Source organism: Nicotiana sylvestris, chromosome 7 (assembly GCF_000393655.2).
Source record: "Nicotiana sylvestris chromosome 7, ASM39365v2, whole genome shotgun sequence".
Classification (NCBI taxonomy): Eukaryota; Viridiplantae; Streptophyta; class Magnoliopsida; order Solanales; family Solanaceae; genus Nicotiana; species Nicotiana sylvestris.
In genome coordinates this window covers 18,862,350-18,883,934 of record NC_091063.1, presented here as the reverse complement: position 1 = coordinate 18,883,934, position 21,585 = coordinate 18,862,350, and the positions used below count along the sequence as shown (strand labels likewise).

Genomic DNA, 21,585 nt, shown 5'->3' with positions numbered 1-21,585 from the left:
CCCTTCCTCACGGGGAGGTGCATCCGCAGCCAACATCACAGGGTCAGAGGAAGCATTGGCCATTTTTCTGATTTTGTGAAAAAGAAGTACAAAGGCGAAGGAGGTAACAGTAGCAAAGGATACTAAGGAGAGGAAGAAAACATAGAAGCTGAAAATTCGAAGAAGAGAAGAATTCGGGCTTCAAGGGCTCTAAAAACACATCAATTCAAATGAGGAGTGCATATCTCTATTTATAAGAACACAGGCACCCTAATCAAGAAAGCCCAAACGCCGCCTCATTAACTTCGAAACGGAAGAAGCGAGGGAAACGATGTAACGTATGGGGAACGTGCGCCATAATGATGCATGAAGAAACTGTCATTTCAAACTGATGTAATAGTCAGGTGTGGCTTTTGAAGCATCACCTTGCTACCTCACCAACAAAGGGGAATCACTCTTCGGCCAACGTTCTCAGATTTCTCAAAAATTGCAACTGGCGTAGTCCGTCCACCGAGCTCGCCCAAAGGCTACCTCGACGGGCGGAGGGACTAACTGTATATGTCGAAATCTAAACAGAAGAATCTTACTTAAGGGAGGACGACCAAGAACTAACCAAGCCAAGGTCACGTATGAGAAGCAATACACTAATGAGTGATTCGACTGTGGTCAAGGTCGAGCACTCCATTCGGCCTGAACGGCTAGTTCAGCCCTTAGATATTTTCAGAGGAATATTCCACAGGATATTCAAGAACTTAAGTACTCCGGTTAAGGACTGTTGGATAAAGAAAGTGCTTTTGTATAAATATCATAGGAGAGAGTAACTAAGGGGGTGAGGGGGGCAAAAATCTCACACACTCATATGGACATGTTTTACAGATGAAGATGGATCTTCATCTATGTCTCCTCGACAAGGAGAAAGGACGAAAGGAGCTTAGATCCTCAGTATCCATCATTAGTTGCATCATATCAAATGTATGGGGGTCAGCCTTGTTAAGAAACGGTGACCCTTTTCATCTATGTATTCTTCGTTATCATTTAATATTATAGAAATCATCGTCCTTTTCTTACATTATGGGATTCAATCATTGTTATAGTTAAACTTTATGTTCAGCTATGCCTGTTTATTATTATCTTCTATCTCATATCTAGAATAAATTATCTTTGGCTAGGATTTACCTCAAATCTTTCTATTTATTTAGTTCAATAAAAAAAGCCTAACATTTTTTGGTCGAACAGACGTACCACATTTTCTCTAGGAAGAAAAACAAAAGGAAAGAAAGATGGGGCCCATCTACTATGTTATTGAATATCATACCCTTTTTTTCGATTTTTTGCTCGGTGTTTGATACCCGCATTGGAGTCCGACTATGTTCGGATTCAAGTGAGGAAGTTCCATATTGGGGGGGGGGGGGGATTGCTCCATAACAAATGCGACTTCATACTCTGGCCTCGAACCTAAATCCTCTGATTAAAGATAAATGAGTACTTACCGCTATACTAGTTCACCTTATGGTGCTGTCTCTCGCACTGCAATTTCACAATTTTGCATTAATTTTAGCTTTTTACTTTATATTTATAATATGATGTGTGTATAAATTTTATTTTTTTTATTTAGTTATAAGTGCAGGTGTAAAATTGCATGTCAATTAGTTTGAAAAAATGAAATTTGTGGTATATATACGTGCATAAAAAATTTCAGGATATACTCTTTAGATCTTATTTTTTTCAAATAGAATAGCAACACCGAGACAAATTTATAATTGAGGTGAGACATCTAGATTGTTTCTTGAATATGGAATAAGAGGCGAATTCAGAATTTAAATTTGATGGAGTCAACCTTTAAAGTTTCGAGCGGGACTGATTGCACTAACAAAATTATGGGTTCAAAATATAATATTTGTTATATATATATATTCTGTGTCAAAAATACTAGGTTCAATTGCAGCCTTAGCATATAATAGCTCCATTCGCCTCTACCTAGAGTGATCATTGAATTATAATAGGAATTAAGAAAATGATTTCCTGAATAATCTTGGGTTACAAAGAATAATATTTGTAAATATTTGGACAAAGGGCAATTATTAATTGAGATCATTTTCATATTTAACAACATCAGAAAGGAATGGATCCTTAAGCAACTCAGCAGCAGATGGTCTTGCTCTTGGTTGTCCAATGCACCTTTCAATGAAAGCCTTCAATTCTGGATCACTCAATTTGTTAAAAGCTTGAGGCTTTATGCCAGATGTCACCTTCCTGTACAACTTGGCTATACTGTCACATTCACTATATGGTATTTCCATTGTGGCCATTTCTAACAAACACATTCCAAATGAGTATATATCCACCAACTCTGTATAGTTCTCTTCATATAGCTCTGGTGCCATATACTCTGGTGTCCCGAGCAATGTATGTGCTGCATGGTTCTTCCCCACGATTGTTGCCAAGCCAAGATCACCGATCTTTACCTATATAAACATAAGAACTACTATTAGCGTGTTGCACTGTTTTCAGGAAAGCAAAACCCCCAGTTTTACAAGATGAATACGAGTATCAAAGTTCAGTTCAGATCCTATACAAGTATGTTCAACTTCTAACCTATTTTTGCATATTTTCAAGGATCCATAAGAAGGGGAACCTTGGAGCAACGGTAAAGTTATATCTGTGTGACCTATAGGTCACGGGCCGGGTTCGAGTCATGAAAGCAGCCACTAATGCCTGTATTAAGGTAGACTGTCTATATCACAGCCCTAGGGGTGTGACCCTTATCTGGATCATACGTAAATGGGGGATACTTTGTGCACCGGGATGCTCTGCCCTTTAAAGGATCCATAAACAATAATCACACCGGTGTCATATCCTTTGACTAGACTATGTTCATACAAATGAAGAGTGTACTCGACATCTGTCAGAAGCAGATCCGAGATTTAAACTTGATGCGTTCAAATTTAAGGTACTGAATTTATTGTACTTTTGAAATTATAGGTTCAAATTTAATATTTGTTGAAATTCTAGTGGTTTTTCACACGCGCGCGCGCACTGCACATATAATTTTTGAATTTCCAGAATAACTACCATTTAACTACATGAAGACAGCAACAATAAGCTATATTAACTGAAGATAAATTGAAAGAGTTGATTAATTACCTTTCCAACATTCCCATTGATAAAGATGTTACTGCAATTCAGGTCTCTATGAATAACACAAGGATCATGAGTGTGTAGATAATCCAAGCCCTGTAGTATTTGCCTAGACCACTTCTTCAACGCCTTAATCGAAACATGACGATGCTTCTTCCTATAATCTCTCAAATTACCGGAGGCACATTCCTCAGTAATGAAATTGAGGATGTTATGTTCATTGTCTTTCCAGACATGATATAGTACTATGATGTTGTCATTCTTCAAGTTCTTCAACAATGCAATCTCAGAATGGATCTTATCGATGATATAAGGCGTGTCGCTGAATTTGCTCAACTTAATCTGATTCCAGGCCACATCTCTGCCTTCTTCTAGGTCAAATGCCCTGTACACTTTCTTCACTGCACCATGACCTAGTAGCTCGGTGTATCGGCCGAACCTCCCGGATGGATCAACCTCAGCAAATGGTTCCCTTTCTTCATCGGTTGGATCAGGATTTGCATATGGCATTTTAAGCTCTGATGAAACAATCAAAAAGAAGCCTAAATATTTAGAAGAAGAACAATGTTGCGGAAGATCGTGGTTTAACTAGCACATAATCACACAACAATGCAAATAGAGAAGAAAACTATTATAAGGATTTAACGAGGTTTGGTTAAGCGTCCTCGGGACAGAAGAAGAGAGTTTTCCACTATAAATCGCCAATTACAAATTTACAACCCCTATATATAAATTTCAAGTAGTCCTAAACTTATAGGAGAAAAGTTTTCCCGATAATATATTTTCTTTCCCAAATTTATTAGAACAATGTGTTTCCTAAATGAATTATGATTTCCTAAAAATACAAGGAAATAAATTCAAAACATAAATGACAAACACAATATTGAATCGCTAATTAACATAATAGACCTAAATCCAAGAAAATAGCTAATATTCCAAGTCCCAAGATAATATAAAACACATGTCGTCTCCTTCTCTAAAAATTCTGTTAAAAGTTAAAACCATTATTTTGAACTGGAAATTGCTTTTCCGATTACTAAAACCATAACCTCCTTAGTCACAAGCAAATTGGGATGGGTATATGAATCCTAGTCCTTGTCGCTCCGTTTAAGCTTATCTCTATCTAATATTATATAAAAATAAAATAACACTAAAAGTTCTTTATAATTTTTTGTTGGCATATAAATCTCAATTAGGACCAAAACGCTCCTAGAAAGCACTGTAACTAAAGTAAATATACTAACATGACTAACACGTAATTTCAACTAATTGGCTCAATTAATTGCTCTTTGTTTCCAGAAAAATTGAACTGAAGTCTGAAGATATAAAAGCTCCAACTCTACAGAGATGAGATTCGTCAGACATAAAAAATACAACTATAGAACAAATTATTACGGCAAAAAAGATTTAGAGTTGACTGGAATTTGAGAGGTTTCATTAGGCTGAAACTTAATGACTAAAATCTCAAACTAACAAATAAAGACAAAAATTTAATTCATCTATTAAATCAGGACAACATAAGACAGTTAACACAGAAACACTACCTATGCTCAAGTTCTTTTGTGAAACTAATAAAATGAGAAATACTAGAAAAGAATAACCTTTTCTGCAGTTACACTAGACTAATTAGGAAGAAAACGAACCATTGAAATCTATCATATAAAGACATGTTAATAACATAGTGACAAGAATGAGAGAATATAAAGAAACTATGGAAATTTTGGATGGAAAAATGGGATGAGTTTGCAATTAATACCACAAAAAAGCCCTCGCCCACTTAAGGAAAATATTTTCTTATAAATCTACGAAACCTCTATGCCGTTCTCACAAATCTCCACTCATAAAATAAACTACTAATACCCCTATTTATAATAGTAAAAACAGGAAAGTCTATTCCTATATTAATTCTATTTCTGACTACAAATCCTATTTAAATATGAATTATATAAACTAGTAAATATTAAATCCTAAACGATTAAGATTTCCTACTGCAACTTTAAATTAGTTTTTCAATACCCTCTCCTTTTAGAGATTGGGGTGCAACAATAATTAAGTAGTCTTGACTAAGGTTTGAAAAGATTTCCGGGCGTACTACAGCTTGCATGGAAGGCTAGTGTGGTTATTAGAAAGCAAAGAACGAGAATGAAACAAAATAAAGCATTTTTAACTCTTGTTTCGGATGAAATAAAAAAAATCCCATCAATGAACGACCTGTAATTCAACAAAAGTAAGAGAAGAGCATTACCTTTGGCAAAATGGAGAGGTAGAGTAATTGAGAGGCGTAAGCCAGGAATCACGGCATTAGGCAATGGCAAATGAAATGCAAAAGCCTGTTGTTATTTATAGATAATTCAAGTAAACCACAAGTCTACGTAAGCACTCAGTATTTCGACTTCATTAAACAGTCATTTTCAGCTCATTAATATTACATGTGTTGCCATTAAATCAAATGAGTACATTGGTTGTTTGTATATAGTCACGTCACTCTCTACCTTCTTCAATAATATGAATAAATAATATTGAAGGGAAATTTTGGAGCAATGATAAAGTTATTTTCGTGTGACCTATAGGTTATAAGTTCGAGCCGTTAAATCATCCACTAATACTTACATTAGGAATTAGGATAGGTTGCCTATATTACGCCCTATTGATTGACCCTTTCCCCGAACCTTGCATGAATGCAGGATGCTTAGTGTATTGAGCCGCCTTTTTTATTTTTATTCAAGACAAAAATTAAAGTGTTGCTTTGATTATTCACGATAGATGGATCAATTAAGATTTTTTATAATACTTGTTTCAGATTGAAGGGGAGCCTTTGGCGTAACTGGTAAAGTTGTTGTCTTGTGACCATGAGGTCACGGGCTCGAGCCGTGGAAATTAAACAACATCTTGCACAAATATAGGGTAAAGCTAACTCTTATGGTCTGACCCTTTTCCGGACCTCGCGCATAATGGGAGCTTAGTGCACCGGATTACCCTTTTACTTATTTCATATTGGAGTTAGTTTAGTGCATGATCAAGATTGAAGTTGCAGTTTGATATTACAATTTTATACGATTTGAAAGTTGGAAAAGAAGCTCAAGCATGTGAAAACATTTAAAATAATCTAAAAGTCGGAAAGGAGTCAATGGCTGCTAATTGAAGGCTCCAATATCTTGAAGAAAAATATCAGTTCTTCCAACACTACATATCCGTGGCATGTTTGCTGTCACCATACAGAATGCAGAAAGGAGAAAGCAAACTAAATTAAATAATTTCATATCATGCGCAACCCGTGCCTAAACACTTCGCATTCACTGAATCTCCACGACAATCAACTACCAATATTAATTGTCACGACCTAATATTAACATTGAGGCCGGGACTAAATATCACGAGTAGATGCGAATCCAACATTTTAAGTCAGTAAACATAAAGCCTAACATGTAAGGGTGGTAATTTGAGCCTAAACCTATTTAATCCGTCAAATCTATCCATAGTTGGGCTGTCATTTACTGGTCCATTTGTTGAACTCAGTCCAACTTGACCCAACGTACTCATCTCAACTCATCTAAATAGGGCTGATTTTTAGCTCAAATTGATCCTTGAGTAACTTTGATAAAATATTCTTAAACTTTTTTCTTACACACATTAATTAAAGCTATATAAGAGTTGGGCGGGTTATGCTATGACCAAATTTTAGCCCATCTTGGCTCAGCCCAAGTAACTTTTGGGCAGGTCATTGATCTGCCCATTTATTAGCTCAGCCTATTTAGATTCGTCCAAAATCAACTCAACCTGCCTATTTGATACGCATTTATTAACTCAGTCTTATGGGTCTTAATACCCAGAATTAAATCGACAATTCCAAAGTCTTTCATATCAAACTTGTTAGTTAGCATACGTTTAGTTACATTTATGTTGGCAATGTCATTACTCACTATCAACATATCATCCATATATAAGCAAACAATGACTATATGATTTGGAACATTTTTAATATATACACATTTATCTTAAAATCATTTGACTACATTATTCGGTCAAATTTTGCATGCTATTATTTGGGTGCTTGTTTTAGTCCGTTAAGCGACTTAACAAGACTACATAACTTCTTTTCTTTACCGAGACACAAACGCTTCAGGTTGTTCCATGTAAATTTCTTCCTCCTAAACTACATTTAAGAAGGTCGTTTTAACGCCCATTTGATGAATTTCAAGACCATATACCGTAGCTAATGCTACTAACGTCCGTATGGACGTAATTCTTGTAACTGGAGAATATGTATCAAAATAGTCAAGACCTTCTCGTTGTCTATACTCTTTGACCACAAGTCTTGCCTTGTATTTGTCAATAGTGTCATCATCTTTTATTTTCCTTTTAAAAATACATTTAGAACCCAACAAATTATCGCCGGGAGGAAGATCAATCTATTCTCATAAATGGTTGTTCAGTATGGATTCTATTTCACTATTGACTGCTTCTTTTCAAAATAATCATTTGGAAGAAGACATAACTTCTTTAAATGTTTGAGGCTCATTTTCCAATAAATAAGTCACAAAATCTGGTCCAAAATGAAGTAGACGTTCTTTAACGTACACTGCGTCTTGGATACTCCCGATTTGACGTACTTTCTTTTGTTTATTCCCCAGGTCGTTTAGATCCTTCACCAATCGACTCATATTCCTTTTTATATGGATATATATTTTCGAAGAATTCAGCATTATATGATTCTATAACTGTATTATTATGAATATCGGGATTTTCTGATTTATGAACCAAAAATCTATATGCTTTACTATTATTTACATATCCTATAAAAACACAATCAACAGTTTTCGGTCCTATCTTTACCTTTTTGGGTTTAGAAACTTGCACTTTTGCCAAACACCCCTATATTTTAAAATAATTTAAGTTGGGCTTCCTTCCATTCCATTTTTCATATGGAATGGATTGCGTTTTGCTATGGGGTACTCGGTCTAGTATCTGGTTAACCATAAGAATGGATCCCCCCCCCCCCCACACACACACACAAATTCTATGGCAAACTAGAACTTATCAACAAAACGTTCATTATCTCCTTTAATGATTGATTCTTTCTTTCCGCAATCCCATTGGATTGGGGCGCGTCCCCCGTTTCAATATAAATGATATACTTTCCTTTTTAGTCTATTCCAAAATAAATGACGTATTTCTAAATTTGAAAATAATTTAACTTTAGACTCTTCATTTTACCCATTTTACTCTTAATGAGAAGCTTTTATAATCACAAAAATATCTTGGTCCTACAAAGCTTTTACCCCTTAAGCTTTTAAGACCACAAGTTTCAAAAGTCTTTTATTTTTCTTAAACTCTGTGCCGAGTCAAACTACCTCATCTAAATTGAAACAGAGGGAGTACTTCTTTCCACCGCGAGATGGTATTGACTTCATAACGCAAATATCTGTGTGAATTAAGTCTAAAGGATTTGAATTCCTTTCAACTGACTTAATAAGGATGTTTAATATACTTAGATTCCACACATATTTGACATTTTGATTTGTCTCATTCAAACTTAGGTAATACAAACTTTGCTCTTTGTGTCCAGATTTCAAAAAGGTCAATCATTTTCCTTTTTTTCATTAGTTAATTATTTCCTGCAAAGAAAGTAAAAATATTACTATTAAAAGTTAAAGATAATAACTAAATTTATACGTGATATTTTCTTTTATCAACAAATAAATATCATGGATATGAAAGAGACGAATAAATAACAATGCTAGAAAAACTTTAGATGTACTTTAAATATTAGCCCATGTGTTCATACCCGAACCTTGGATTGATATGATTAAGTAATAAAGGGTCATGTGCGCATTTCTGCGTCTCGATACCTTTAAATTTCAAAATAATTATGTTTTAACCATGTGTACATTCTGTAACTGGGTTTAACACTTAATTTCAAAGAAGTCCCTCGTGTGCGTACCACATCTAGGTCCAAACAATTAATAAAAAATAGACCCTTTGATGAATCATCTTCATGGCATCAACTCTCTTTTGTGCATCTAAATCAATAATAACATCTTGGGAAAGAGGAGTAAAATCCAAAGGAGTCAAAGAGTTAAAACCATATACAATCTCAAAAGGTGTCATGCAAGTAGAAGAATGCAAAGATCTATTATAAGCAAATTCAACCTAAGGCAATTGTTCTTCCCAAGATGTGTATTCCCTTTCACTGTAGCCCTCAACACGTTCCCTAATGATCTATCGACTACCTCGGTTTGACCATCCGTTTGGGGGTGACAAGAAGTAGAAAACAACAAATGAATACCCAATTTTTCCCACAAACTCCTCTAAAAGTGACTCGAGAATCCAGAGAGAGTTTCCTAGGCTCATAAGAGTAAGAGTCTATTCCATGTAAAGCATTCACACACTCCACTCGGCCCTCATCATCATTGACATCAAGATTCAACAACACGGCCTCCAATGGGTCCTCCACATTGATCATTGCACTGGTGTCATCAACTATCACTACTGTGACAAGGTCCACAAAAGAGCACACCTCGGTACTGTTGGGCTGCTTCATTGACTTGCACACATGAAAGACCATTTTTTCATCACCCACTCAGAAGGTGAGTTCCCCTATTTCCACATCAACTAAGGTCTTCCCCGTAGCAAGGAAAGGTCTCCCCAATATGATAGGAACTTCATAATCCACCCCGCAGTCCAAGATCACAAAGCCAACTAGCAAGATAAATTTGTCCACCCGGACAAGAACATCACCAATAATACTTAATGGTCTCTTCATCGTTCTATCCGCCATTTGTAATCTCATGGAAGTCGGCCTCGGTTGCCCAATACCCAAAGTCTTGAAAACTGAGTAGGGCATCAAATTGATACTAGCCCCCAAATCACATAGAGCCTTAGCAAAATCCACACTCCCAATGGTGCAAGGAATGGTGAAAGCACCAGGATCTTCAAGCTTTGGGGCCATTGAATGCACTATTGCACTAACTTGATGAGTCATCTTTATAGTTTCACAATCCATAGACCGTTTCTTTGTCACCAAGTCATTCATGAATTTAGTATAGCCCGGCATTTGTTCAAGAGCCTCCACTAAAGGCACATTAATGAATAAGCTCTTCATCATGTCAATGAACATTTTAAACTGATTCTTATTTTTCTGCTTCGCGAGCCTTTGAGGATAAGGTGGAGGTGGCCTTGGCAAAGGAGCCTTGGCTTTAGGCACAACCAGCTCCGGCATGTCTATTATGTGTTCCCTAGACGAGTTCACATCATTTTAAGTTTCCACCTCGGTATCTTGAATATCAATCCTCACTTCTTCATTCACATTCTCATCAATCGCATTTTCAACCACCAAAAGAACTTCATCTTCTTGCAACTCAACATCATCACTTAAGATTTGCTTTTGTTTGGTGGCATTCACATCGCCGCCTCATCCACTCCTTGTAGTTACCGCCATAACATGATTGTTCTCATCTTTCGGGTTCGCTACCATATCACTTGGTAGAGCACCCTTAGGACGTGTGTTCAAGGACTATGATATTTGGCCCAACTGAACCTCCAAATTCCGAATTGAGGTATTGTGGGAAGACAACTGAGCATCGGAATCCGCACTCTTTTTCATCATCTGTTCGAACATCATTTCAATTCTCCCCATATCATTGCTAGAAGAACTGGGACCTTGGTGGATTGTTCGGTTGTTGGTACATTGGGGGCCTTTGAAAGCCTTGCCCCCAATTTTCTTGGTTTCCATTATTCCATTCACCTTAATTGTTGTTTCCACCCCAATTGTTATTACCATTCCAATTCCTTGATTGTTTTGATTGTTGTTTTGATTTCCCCAGTTGGAGTTTTGGTTGTTGTTCCCCCAATTACCATTGCCTTATTGTTGTTGATTGCCCCAATTTCCTTAGGGTCTCCATTGTTGTTGGTTGGAAGAATTATCCTTTTGGCCTTGATAATTATTCACGTACTGCACCTCTTCACTCTGTCCATCAAAACCATCATCTTGAAATCCACCACAATCATTGTCAAATTGCTCTAAATTCCCTTGGTTTTGTTGACCTCTTTGTCTTCTTTTGTTGACAAGCATGTTAACACCCTTTATGGCATTCACTTGGCGAGGATTTTGAACTTGTTGCAATTGTGCATTTGCTAGTTGGATCATAGTAGTTGTCAACTCAGCTATAGCCTGTCAATGATCATGTAACTCCTTGTGCAAATGAGTGACCGTGGGGTCACCCTGGGGCACGTTGGCTCTACTTTTCCACGCAGAAGAAGTGCCAGCCATCTCGCTAAGAATGTTACAAGCCTCATCATAAGACAGCTTCATAAAGTTGCCCCAGCAAGTTGGTTCACTATGCATTGGTTTGTTGTGTTAATGCCCCGCTAAAAGGTTTGTTGGATCATCGCCTCGGTCATATCATTGTTGGGGTATTCCTTCACCATTGTGCTATACCGCTCCCAAATCTCATGCAAAGTTTCTGTGGGCTCTTGCTTGAACGCCAAGATCTCATCTCTTAATGCAGCCATATGCCCCGGTGAGAAAATTTTTGCAATGAACTTATCCGCCAACTCATCCCAAGTAGTGATGGAATGGTTGGGAAGTTGCTCAAGCCAATCAAGTGCTTTCCCTCTAAGCGAAAATGGGAAGAGTCTCAACTGCAATGCATCCTCGGACACATTAGTTTGCTTGCTCCCTCAACATGTATCCACGAACCCCTTGAGATGTTTGTAAGCATTTTGATTTGCAGCGCCCGTGAAATACCCACGCTGCTCCAGTAAAGTCAGCAATACATTGGTTATTTGAAAATTGCTCGCCCGGATCCAGGGTGGGACAATTGCACTTGCATAGCCTTGGTTTGGAAGCACTCTCGGAGCCACTCTTGGAGGTGGCGGGGGAAGGTCTGGAATATTATCATTGGTCTGGCGGCCTCTCCTTTGTCCTTGAGGCACAGTAGGGACCTCATCTTCAACATTGTCATCTACTTCCTCCCCCGGCGGAAGATCTCCAAGAGGTGCATTGTTTAAGTTTGTTGCCATTTTGTACCTGGAGTTATGAAACAAACAAATTAGTAACACAGAAGGAAAGAAGAACAATACACAAAACTATTTAGACAGATAGCCAAAACCGTTAGCATCCCCGGCAACGGTGCCAAAAAGTGATTGAGGCCAACCCTGCACTACTATTGAGTAGCGAGAGAGGTCAAAGCAGCTTTTACCCGATTAAGGTCGGGATCGATTTCCACAAGGAGCTAGATATTGGAGTCGGGTGTCTATCTAAATTGGAGTTGTGTATTTGTTCTTAATTGCACTTCTACACATTTTTGGTTTTGATTATGATTCTAATTTTATCAAACTACCATGATCAATTAAACTAAAATAAATTAATGTTAAACTATTGCAAGTTGTTCAAATGATTAAAAGGCACTAGGGTAGTGACTTTCGCCTAGGTGGTCAATTGCCGGATTCTTGAGTCTAAAGCTAGATTGTCACATTTGGGGAGTATGATATAACCATTGCACGATTCTACTCATTTTATACCTCTCGGTAGTTCGAGTGATTTTGTCCGAATTGACTTTCTCAAGACCAATTAGGTATGCAAATTTGCCCAAGCAATCAAGGTTCAAATCGGATATTACTATCTCTAGGTTTAACTCTTTAACTAGGGCTATCAATCTCTTGAGTACGCCCCAATTCCTTGTTGGACCAATTTCAGAGACTTAGGCTCTCTTTCTCAAGAAGAGCCAAAGTCAACTAAACACAAACTAGTGTTTGCAACCACTAATTCAGCAATTAAACATGAAATTAGTCCAAATATCAAACACTCATAGACAATCAAGCATCAAAACACAAGACCCATCAATTACCCACATTAGGGTTGAGCCACAACCCTAGCTTATGGGTTTAGCTACTCATAATTAGAGAAGAAAACAAAGAAATAGATGAAGAAAAACTCATATTAATTAATTGTTAAATTAAACTTGAAGATTCAATGTTGAAATGAAGCTAAAATTACTCAAAACAGATAAAAGAAGCTAAGTAACGAGTGCAACTCTAAGGAAAAACTATCTGATAACCTAAAAATGGGAAGAGAAGCTATTTATACTAAGCTAACAATTCTGGACAAAAATACCCCTACGGGGCTAGTGCGAACCGCACAAAATCAAGTGCGGCCACACTAAGGCTCTTGACTTGAATATCCAGCTTTCTAACTTGGGAAATGCGGACCGCACAAAATTGAGTGCGGCCGCGGTGGCTTCTAGTGCGGTCCGCATGAAATGGAGCACGGACCGCATTGGGCTTCAATCTTCAAACTGACAATTCTCTGAACCTTGGCTCTGTGGACTACACTAAATCGAGTGCAGCTGCGGTGAATCCAATGCGGACCGCAGAAAATCCTTTGCGGTCGCATTGCCTTTTGGCCTGAGATGCACACTCTCTGAACTTCACTTGTGCAGACCGCACAGAATGGTATGCGGCTGTACTGGCCCTGTTTGACTAAACTTTGCCTTGTCTTGGTACTTGTGCAAGTTTCACTCATTTTTGAGCTGATCTTTGACATCTTGTCATTTTGTTGATCAAACTTGCAATCAAGCATAACTTGTGAGCCTTTGGGACTATTTTGTACACATTTCTAATCAAAACTTGAGCATGAAGGAGTGTAAAATGCGTCATAATTCCTAGTTATCACCACTCACGAATAAATGTATGAGTTATAAACTTTAAGGAATCTTTTCGACGAAAACGCACAACGCGAAAGTAATTCATAAGAGGAGCACAATTATTCTGCGGCTAATCATGAAGCTCGTCAAATATCTAAAATAGCAAGTTTAATACTCTACGCGAGTCTAGTCTCAAGTCATAACGTGAAGTCAAGAAACTAAGCAGGCAATAATAACTCAACTTGTACAAGTAAAGCATGGTGTGAGTCCTAATCTACCCGTACACACTCAGAAATTCTATCATCAAACGGACACTCGTCACCTCATACGTGCGAAGCTCCCACAACATGTAGCATATAACAAGAATAACACCTACAGAGTAAATTCCCCCTCACAGGGTTAGACAGGAGACTTATGTTGCCCAAAGTTCCACAACGGCTCCAACGCCTCTCTAGCACCTCCAACCAAATGCCATCGATCCGAAATTAGTCAAACAATCATGAAAATCAATAAAAATATGCCCCAACCTCATAATTAATTAATTGATAACAATTTCAAACTTCGCTCGAAGAGTCAACAAAATCAACCCTCGGGCCCACGTGCCTGAATTTCAACAAATTTCGAAGACAAACTTTACCCATAACACTACGAATTCAAATATATGATTTATTCCCAATTTCATGCCCAAATTTGTGGTTAAAATTCAAAAATACCAAATTCTAGGTTTTCTTCAAAAACTCAGTTTTTCCACCAATTTCCATGTTCAAATCCACGTACAATTCATGTATTTAACTCACAATGTGAAGAAATCACTTATCTAGTGGTGGGTGACGAAGAAGCCCCTTTAAAAATCGCCCCAAGCTCGGCTCCCATGAAAGATTTGAGATAAAATGAGCCAAAACCCGTTTTTTGCAACTTATACATTACCCAGGCGACCTTCATCGCGAATGCGGCACTGCACTTGCGTTCGTGAAGCTCAAAAAACTCAGTTCTAGAATTCAAATGTGGAAGGTCCCACGCATTTGCGAAGCACAACCTGCCCCCCCCCCAGTTCCTCTACGCGAACGCGTGACAGGGCCCGCAAACGCGAGCTTTGCCAGCCTGCCCTTCGCGAACGCGTATGCCCAATCGCAAACACATAGAACAAAAGGGCCCAATCCAAACTTCCTTCTTCGCGAACGCGTGAGGCCCTTCGCATTCGTGAAGAACAACACTAGCACCAGCAAACTAGCAACAACAACACAACCAAAATTTGTCCGGAACCACCCCAAACACACCTGAGGCCTCCGGGACCCTGTCCAACCACACCAACCAGTCCCAAAACATGAAACGAACCTGCTCAAAGCCTCAAATCACACCAAACAACATCAAAACTACGAATCGACGATCAAAATCCTTCTTTAAACTTTCGAACTTCCAAACTTCGATGAACGCATCCGAATCATATCAAAACATTCTGGAATAACGCTAAACTTTACGTATAAGTCACAAATCAGGATACGAACCTATTCCAAAGCTCGGAACCCCAGACGGACATCGATAACACCAAAGTCCTCTTCAAATCAAACTTATGAAATTCTAAAACTTCCAAAATTCCAACTTTCCACAATAAGCGGCGAAACGCTCCCGGGTGACCCGATACTCAACCCGAACACACCCAAGTTCGAAATCATCATACGAACTTATTGGGACCTTCAAATCCCGATTCCTAGTTCATTTACTCAAAAGTCAAACCTTAGTCAATTCTTCCAACTTAAAGCTTCCGAAATTAGAATTTTCTTTCCAAGTCAACTCTAAACTTCCCGAAATTCAATTCCGACCACACGTACAAGTCATAAAACATGAAATGATGCTACTCCAGTCCGCTAAGAATGTAATTCTTGCATAAGAAATCTAAGTGCTTCCATGCCTCAGTCACAATAAAATATTCATTCTCAGGAGTTGATTCTCGCAGAATCGGAACGTCCTCCTTGATGAACTTATGTAGATTTAAAGTAGTCAAATAGAAGAACATCTTTTGTTGCCAACGTTTGAAATTAATCCCGAAATTTTTTTTGGGCTTTTTCGCCAGAGCCGGTGGTGGCACAGAATGACTAGAAGAAGCAACATTGTTTGTAGAGCCAACCACGGGGGTTCCTATTTCTGTCATTTCTGTTAGTCACAAAACAAAACAAAAAAATTAATTAACAATGAAGTATTTAAAATCTTCAAACTGAATAAACTTTAACAGAAACAGATTAAATATCACAGAGAAGATTTTATATCTTCAAACCGAATACAAAACGAGTAAAGAATCACATACTACTTTCTTTCTGTTAAAAAATAATGCAAAAGGAAGAAGGAGAAATCAGAACTTTCGTAAGGAAAATCTGTTGGAAAGATCATGTATTTATAGCCAAAAAGTTGGGTAATACCAAAGAGTTACAACTCTTCATGTAAAGGTTGCAACTCAAAGACGGCCATTTATGCAAACCGCCAAATTCAAATTCTAACGGGAAATTCAAAACGGAGGAAAAATAATTTTCTGTTAACGGTTAATTTGGATTAAAATAATATTATGTTAATCTTAATATTAACAAATAAATTTGGTCTAAAAAAATAATCAATCAATTAGATCATTTGGCTAAATCCAAATTCGAATGACGACGACGATGTAAGGCTTACCTTCTTCTCAATTCTTTAAAAGCTAGAAGAAGTGCAATTGTATGTATACCCATTAAAACTCTTTTCATCATTCAATATGGGACAATGTCCCTTTGTCTAAAAGGAAAATTCAAAATTTTTATCTTTTCCCTCCATTTTCATTCAGTCTACTTTAAGCTATAACAAGCTTAAGCCCTACAGTTTTTGCTATAATCAACATCGCTCTATTACTTTCAAATGTCAAATTAGTCATAGTATCCTGTGCATTCAAAATCCAATCTTCTATGAGCTGCAAATAAAGCATTAAACAAAGATTACTTAGCTATTACTGGAAAAAAAATTACAATATATCAGACACCTCAGAAGGAATAATGCGCAGTATCAGTTCAAATGAAGATATTTTCTAGCGTAAGTAGTAAATAAAGCATCTGATGAACACATTTGCAATCAAAATTAATTCAGACACATGATGTGAAATCATAACATTAATAATGGCTTTGAGCAGACTTCAAAGCGAATCACATGAAAATATGTGAATTTATTTTCAAGCTCAGTAACGTGCAAGGGTAATTACCTAACATAGCACCATTAGCCAACTAGACAGCTCATTTAGTATGAATGTCATATCAAGTATCGAATAACTCTATGTCCATCAAAATTTAGGTTCATTTCTAATTATGAATCATGTTTTACTAACACAACTTACCATGATTAGTCTGATCACAGTAGTGATAGTTTGTTCTGCCTTTTCTATCTTTAGGGGTTATGTTTGGTAGGGGTATAAGAAAAGTAATGAATAGAGTATACTAGCAACGGTGGAATTAGTAATGCTTCGATTAGTTATTGAAGTATTAAAAATAACGTGCATTGCACTATTAATAAAAATACCCTCTACACTATGGAAAGGATTCGGGAAAAATTTTGAAAGGGCAATTTTGTCTTTGTACAAGCCTATTCATGTATTAAAAAATTATGGTATTGCTAATGTCATTAATTATGTATAAGAAGAGTATTGAATGGGGAGTAGAACTAATACAGGTATTAGTTATACATAGGTTGAAAACCACTACTCCCTCTGGTCCATATTAATTGATTTTTAGCCTTTTTTGTAATTCATAATATTTGATTTTTTTATATATCAAGAACAAGAAGGAATTAACTTCTTTTTTCCAAAGTTGTCCTTGGAATAAAAAGTCTTGGAATATATGCCATATTCCCAATGAACAAATTAAAGAGATAGTAAAGGCTAATTTGGTGGATTTTATTGCTAATTAATGTTATAAAGTGAATTCCTTAATATGTGAGAAAACATCCAAGAAATCTAAAAAATCAATTAAAGTGGACCGGAGGAGTACCAAACAAGGAATTAATAATATCAAAACTAATACATGTATTATTTTCCTTAATATATCCTGCCAAACAACCCCTATCGTAATCAAACTTGAAATAGCAGTGTGCTGCCCTTAGACAAATCACAATGATGTTACTGATCTGTTCTGCCTTCACTCTTTGAGAAGGCAGTTTATATCATGCCCTGTAAATTGTAATGTTGATTATCCAAATTTTAAGTTACGATTTCAGTTAATGCCTTGCTATGAATAATCTAAAAAAGTATTCTTCACTTCATCAAATTAGGAAATAAGAGTGATCTAGATTGCAGTTGAGGAATGGTCACCTTTATCAGCCATTTAAACCATTGTATCTTCTCTTATATATGACACCTTACGACATAAAACAACCAAAACATTTGTCCAACCCTACTGCATTATAGCATGAAGAGAACAATTCTCCAAAAAAAAAATCACAAGAGGCAAGAAAGAAAGTGAGCAGAATTGCTCTGACAATACAAATATAACCTATTGTCTCAACAAAAGCTGGCACCAGTGATATCCCAAACCCAATATCTATTTGGAGAGGCTCCTAATTACTATTTCTTTCCCATCCAATTCAAAAGCAACCATAGATGGCCTTATCAAAGAACTTCGTCTCCATATATACTGATCACCCTGGCTAGTTTTAATAGGCACCAGCCTTTGGATAAGATGCCAGGGGATTAAATATCCTTTACTATGCAAATAAAGGGGACTGAGTTCACTGTTCGTTTGAAATCCCTTTATGCTTCATCGCCCGAACAATCTCAACAATATTCACAAGCACTACAAGGTGCAATGATCATGAATCTTTCATAATATTACATCGGTAGAATTTGATTATGATGAGCAAAAGACCAAGAGGATATTTCACTCTTACCACTATCAGTACATAGCATGCAAATTCACAATGAGAAAATTAACAGTACGAGCAGAGAAATGTTTGGAACATCATAATAGCTTGTTCTTTTTTCAACAGTATAACTCACATGCGAAAATCACATGAATACAACTGATTATTCTACTACTTTTCACTTCTAACTGGTAAAGTCATTCTCCTACTTTGGAGGGAGAACCTCTTAAAATCTCTTGGTAATACAATAATCTTTTATCACAGCACATTCTTAGTACTGGTTCTTATTAATAATTATAAATACCTTACCTTCTGGGGAAAAAAGACGTCAAATACTGTCTTGGTGCTACTTGGTCATGATTATAATTACGCCTCTATAAATAACAAAAGTGTGAAGAAACACCAAAACAAAACGGGCAAGCTACTATAGAATCAAAATAACTGAAACTGAAAACTCATCAGTTTGCCACCAAGAATTTACATTGCTTTAAACAACAACAACAACAACAACCCAGTAGAATCCCACTAGTGGGGTTTGGGGAGGGTAGAGTGTACGCAGACCTTACCTCTACCCTGGAGGGATAGAGAGGTTGTTTCCGGGATTTCCATTGCTTTAAAATAGAGTTCAAATGGATAAGAAGCTTTCCCGTAAGGGAATAGCTCAACTTACTTGACAAAACTAAAGTTCTCAGTCCATAAAGTGATGAGTAAATTTTTATAAGCAGAACAAGAAAAAGGTATGACACATAATCGAAACTAGCACATTCAAGATTCAACATTTACAGACATCAACTGATGCAAAGACAATATTAGGTAAAGCTCAGGTATAGAAGACAAGAATTAGTAAAGTTAAAAGGTAGCTATCGATAAAACATTGCTGACATACAATTACCAAGGAGGATTAGAGCCCTCTCTTACAGATGGTGACCTGGAATCTGCACTACCTTCTCTTCCTAACCTTGACAAACTCCTACCAGTTTTGGGAGTACACAATCCAGGACTTGCACCACGGTAACTTGCTCGAAGAGACTCATCTAAAGTGTGAGAAGACTTGGCGATTGCCTTTCGCATAAACTTCTGTGCAGCAGGTGAAAGAGTGCGTGCACTTGGACTAGCACTCCCTCCTCTAACTGGTGAAGGTAATGGTGGTTTCTGAAACTTCTTTGACCTCTCCCTCAACTTACGAGCAGCCTCACGAGATAAAGAATGAGCCTTCATATCTCTAGAGGGTGGCATTGGTATCTTATATTGAGGGCCTTCACCTCTTCCGCCAATATCAATGGGTGTGTCCTCCTGCTCCAGCCTTAGAGGCGTTCCTTCAATTTCTCCCCATGTTATAAACGGAGATTCATCCGCACCAGGCGCGGGCGAAGGAGTCTTAACAAAACTATATCCATTCTCAGCCTTCTTTCCCGACTCAACAAAGAACTGATTTGGGGTCTTCCGCAGATCTTCCAAATCATACCTCTTCAACTTGTCCTCACCTCTATCATGAAAATAAACAGGAGTCGCCCCATGAACGGGTGTATAAAGCACAGCCACTGTCTCGTCCTCTTTAGGCTGAGACTCCATCATTTTACCATGAAACCTCGTATTCACCTTACTAATCTCTTTCGTCAATCCCTTGAGCCTCTCAGCTCTTTCCTCTTCGGTCAAGGCTACCTCCCCATTATCAGCCGGATGATACATCAGCAAATTCTTAGCACAATATTTCCACCCTTCCAATGTAGCCACTGGCTGATCCGACGTCCCATATCCATCAGTAACTACCTTGGCCCTCTTAGAATCCTCAATCAACATAACATCCTCCCCTTTTTCACCTTCCAACAAATACCCATATTTCTCCTTCCTTTTTCTGTTAACTTTCTCAATTATCTTCGAAAAACTCTCATTGTCCTCGCTCGTATACCTCCTAAAAAACTCATCTAACGTCAATGACACGTCCACATCCACCTCACCATCACCCTCAGCATTATCACTAGCACTAGACAAATTATTACCCTTAACTACACTAGGGGTAGGGGTTTTATAAGGATCATCAAAGGGGGTAGTGGAATTTCGAAAGAAAGTTGAACCGGGGGTTCGAAATTTACCTCCAGTGTTGGATCCAACAGCTTTACCTCCCCTTCGCTCGATGATTTTTAACTGAGCATCTCGGATTTGAACCGGGTCGCCTGTGCGAACCGCTTCTAGCCAATCGAGCCGATCACGAAGCTTTGGGATATCCGGGAAGAAATCGCGCTCGATTATTTTCTCTATTGCAGCCACGTAGGTGTCTTCGTCTAGTACTTTGTTACGGTGTTTGTTGATTGGTACTGTTGAAGATGAATTGTTGTTGGTGGTGGTGATAAGGGTTGAATTAGGGTTTTGCTCGGCGACAGACGGTGAAGGAGACGGTGTTGAAAGGTGGCGGGGGGAGTGGCCCGGCGATAACAACATGGTTGGGAGGGAAAATTAGAGATTTGGGAAGAGATTGAGGGAATTTTTGAGTTTTTTTTCTTTTTCTGGAAACTACGACGAGAGGAAAGGTGAGGATAAATTGAGATTTGGGAATAATAGTGGACAATATGGCGGCGGCAATGGATTTGTGAAGGGAATAACCAGCTTGTCCTCTAATTATTTTGAGCGCGTTCTCCTTGTCCCCACTAAAAGTTTATTTTGCCAAAAACCAATTATTTTTGACTAAGGGTGTGTTTGGTAGGAAGGAAAATATTTTTCAATTTTTCCATGGCTTAAATGTTTTGGAAAATATTTTATTCGTGAACTCATTTTCCTCCAATGTTTTTCTTATCAAGAGAAAGTAAAATATTTTCCAAAACTATTTCTCAACCTTTCCCACCCTCACCAACCCACCACACCCCCTCTCCAAAAAAAGGTTTTTTTTTTCTTTTCCAAATTCCAGTTTTTTCATTACCACGCACCCTATTATCCCTCCACCCCCATCCCCACCCCAAAAAAA

At 37.7% G+C, this 21,585-nt stretch overlaps 2 protein-coding genes across 2 annotated transcripts; both read right to left on the bottom strand.

Moving 5' to 3' along the window:
- Positions 1-1,973: 1,973 nt before the first annotated feature.
- LOC104214206 (probable serine/threonine-protein kinase WNK11) lies at positions 1,974-5,470 on the bottom strand. Its single transcript, XM_009763849.2, has 3 exons — positions 5,363-5,470; positions 3,124-3,635; positions 1,974-2,444 (listed from the first exon to the last, which is right to left on the bottom strand). Exons 2-3 carry the CDS (start codon positions 3,625-3,627, stop codon positions 2,061-2,063), a joined length of 888 nt encoding a protein of 295 aa, XP_009762151.1. The 5' UTR covers positions 3,628-3,635; positions 5,363-5,470; the 3' UTR covers positions 1,974-2,060.
- A 13,896-nt stretch (positions 5,471-19,366) lies between these two features.
- LOC104214205 (uncharacterized) lies at positions 19,367-21,230 on the bottom strand. Its single transcript, XM_009763848.2, has one exon. The coding sequence runs from the start codon at positions 21,063-21,065 to the stop codon at positions 19,515-19,517; it is 1,551 nt and encodes a 516-aa protein (XP_009762150.1). The 5' UTR covers positions 21,066-21,230; the 3' UTR covers positions 19,367-19,514.
- Positions 21,231-21,585: the final 355 nt, after the last annotated feature.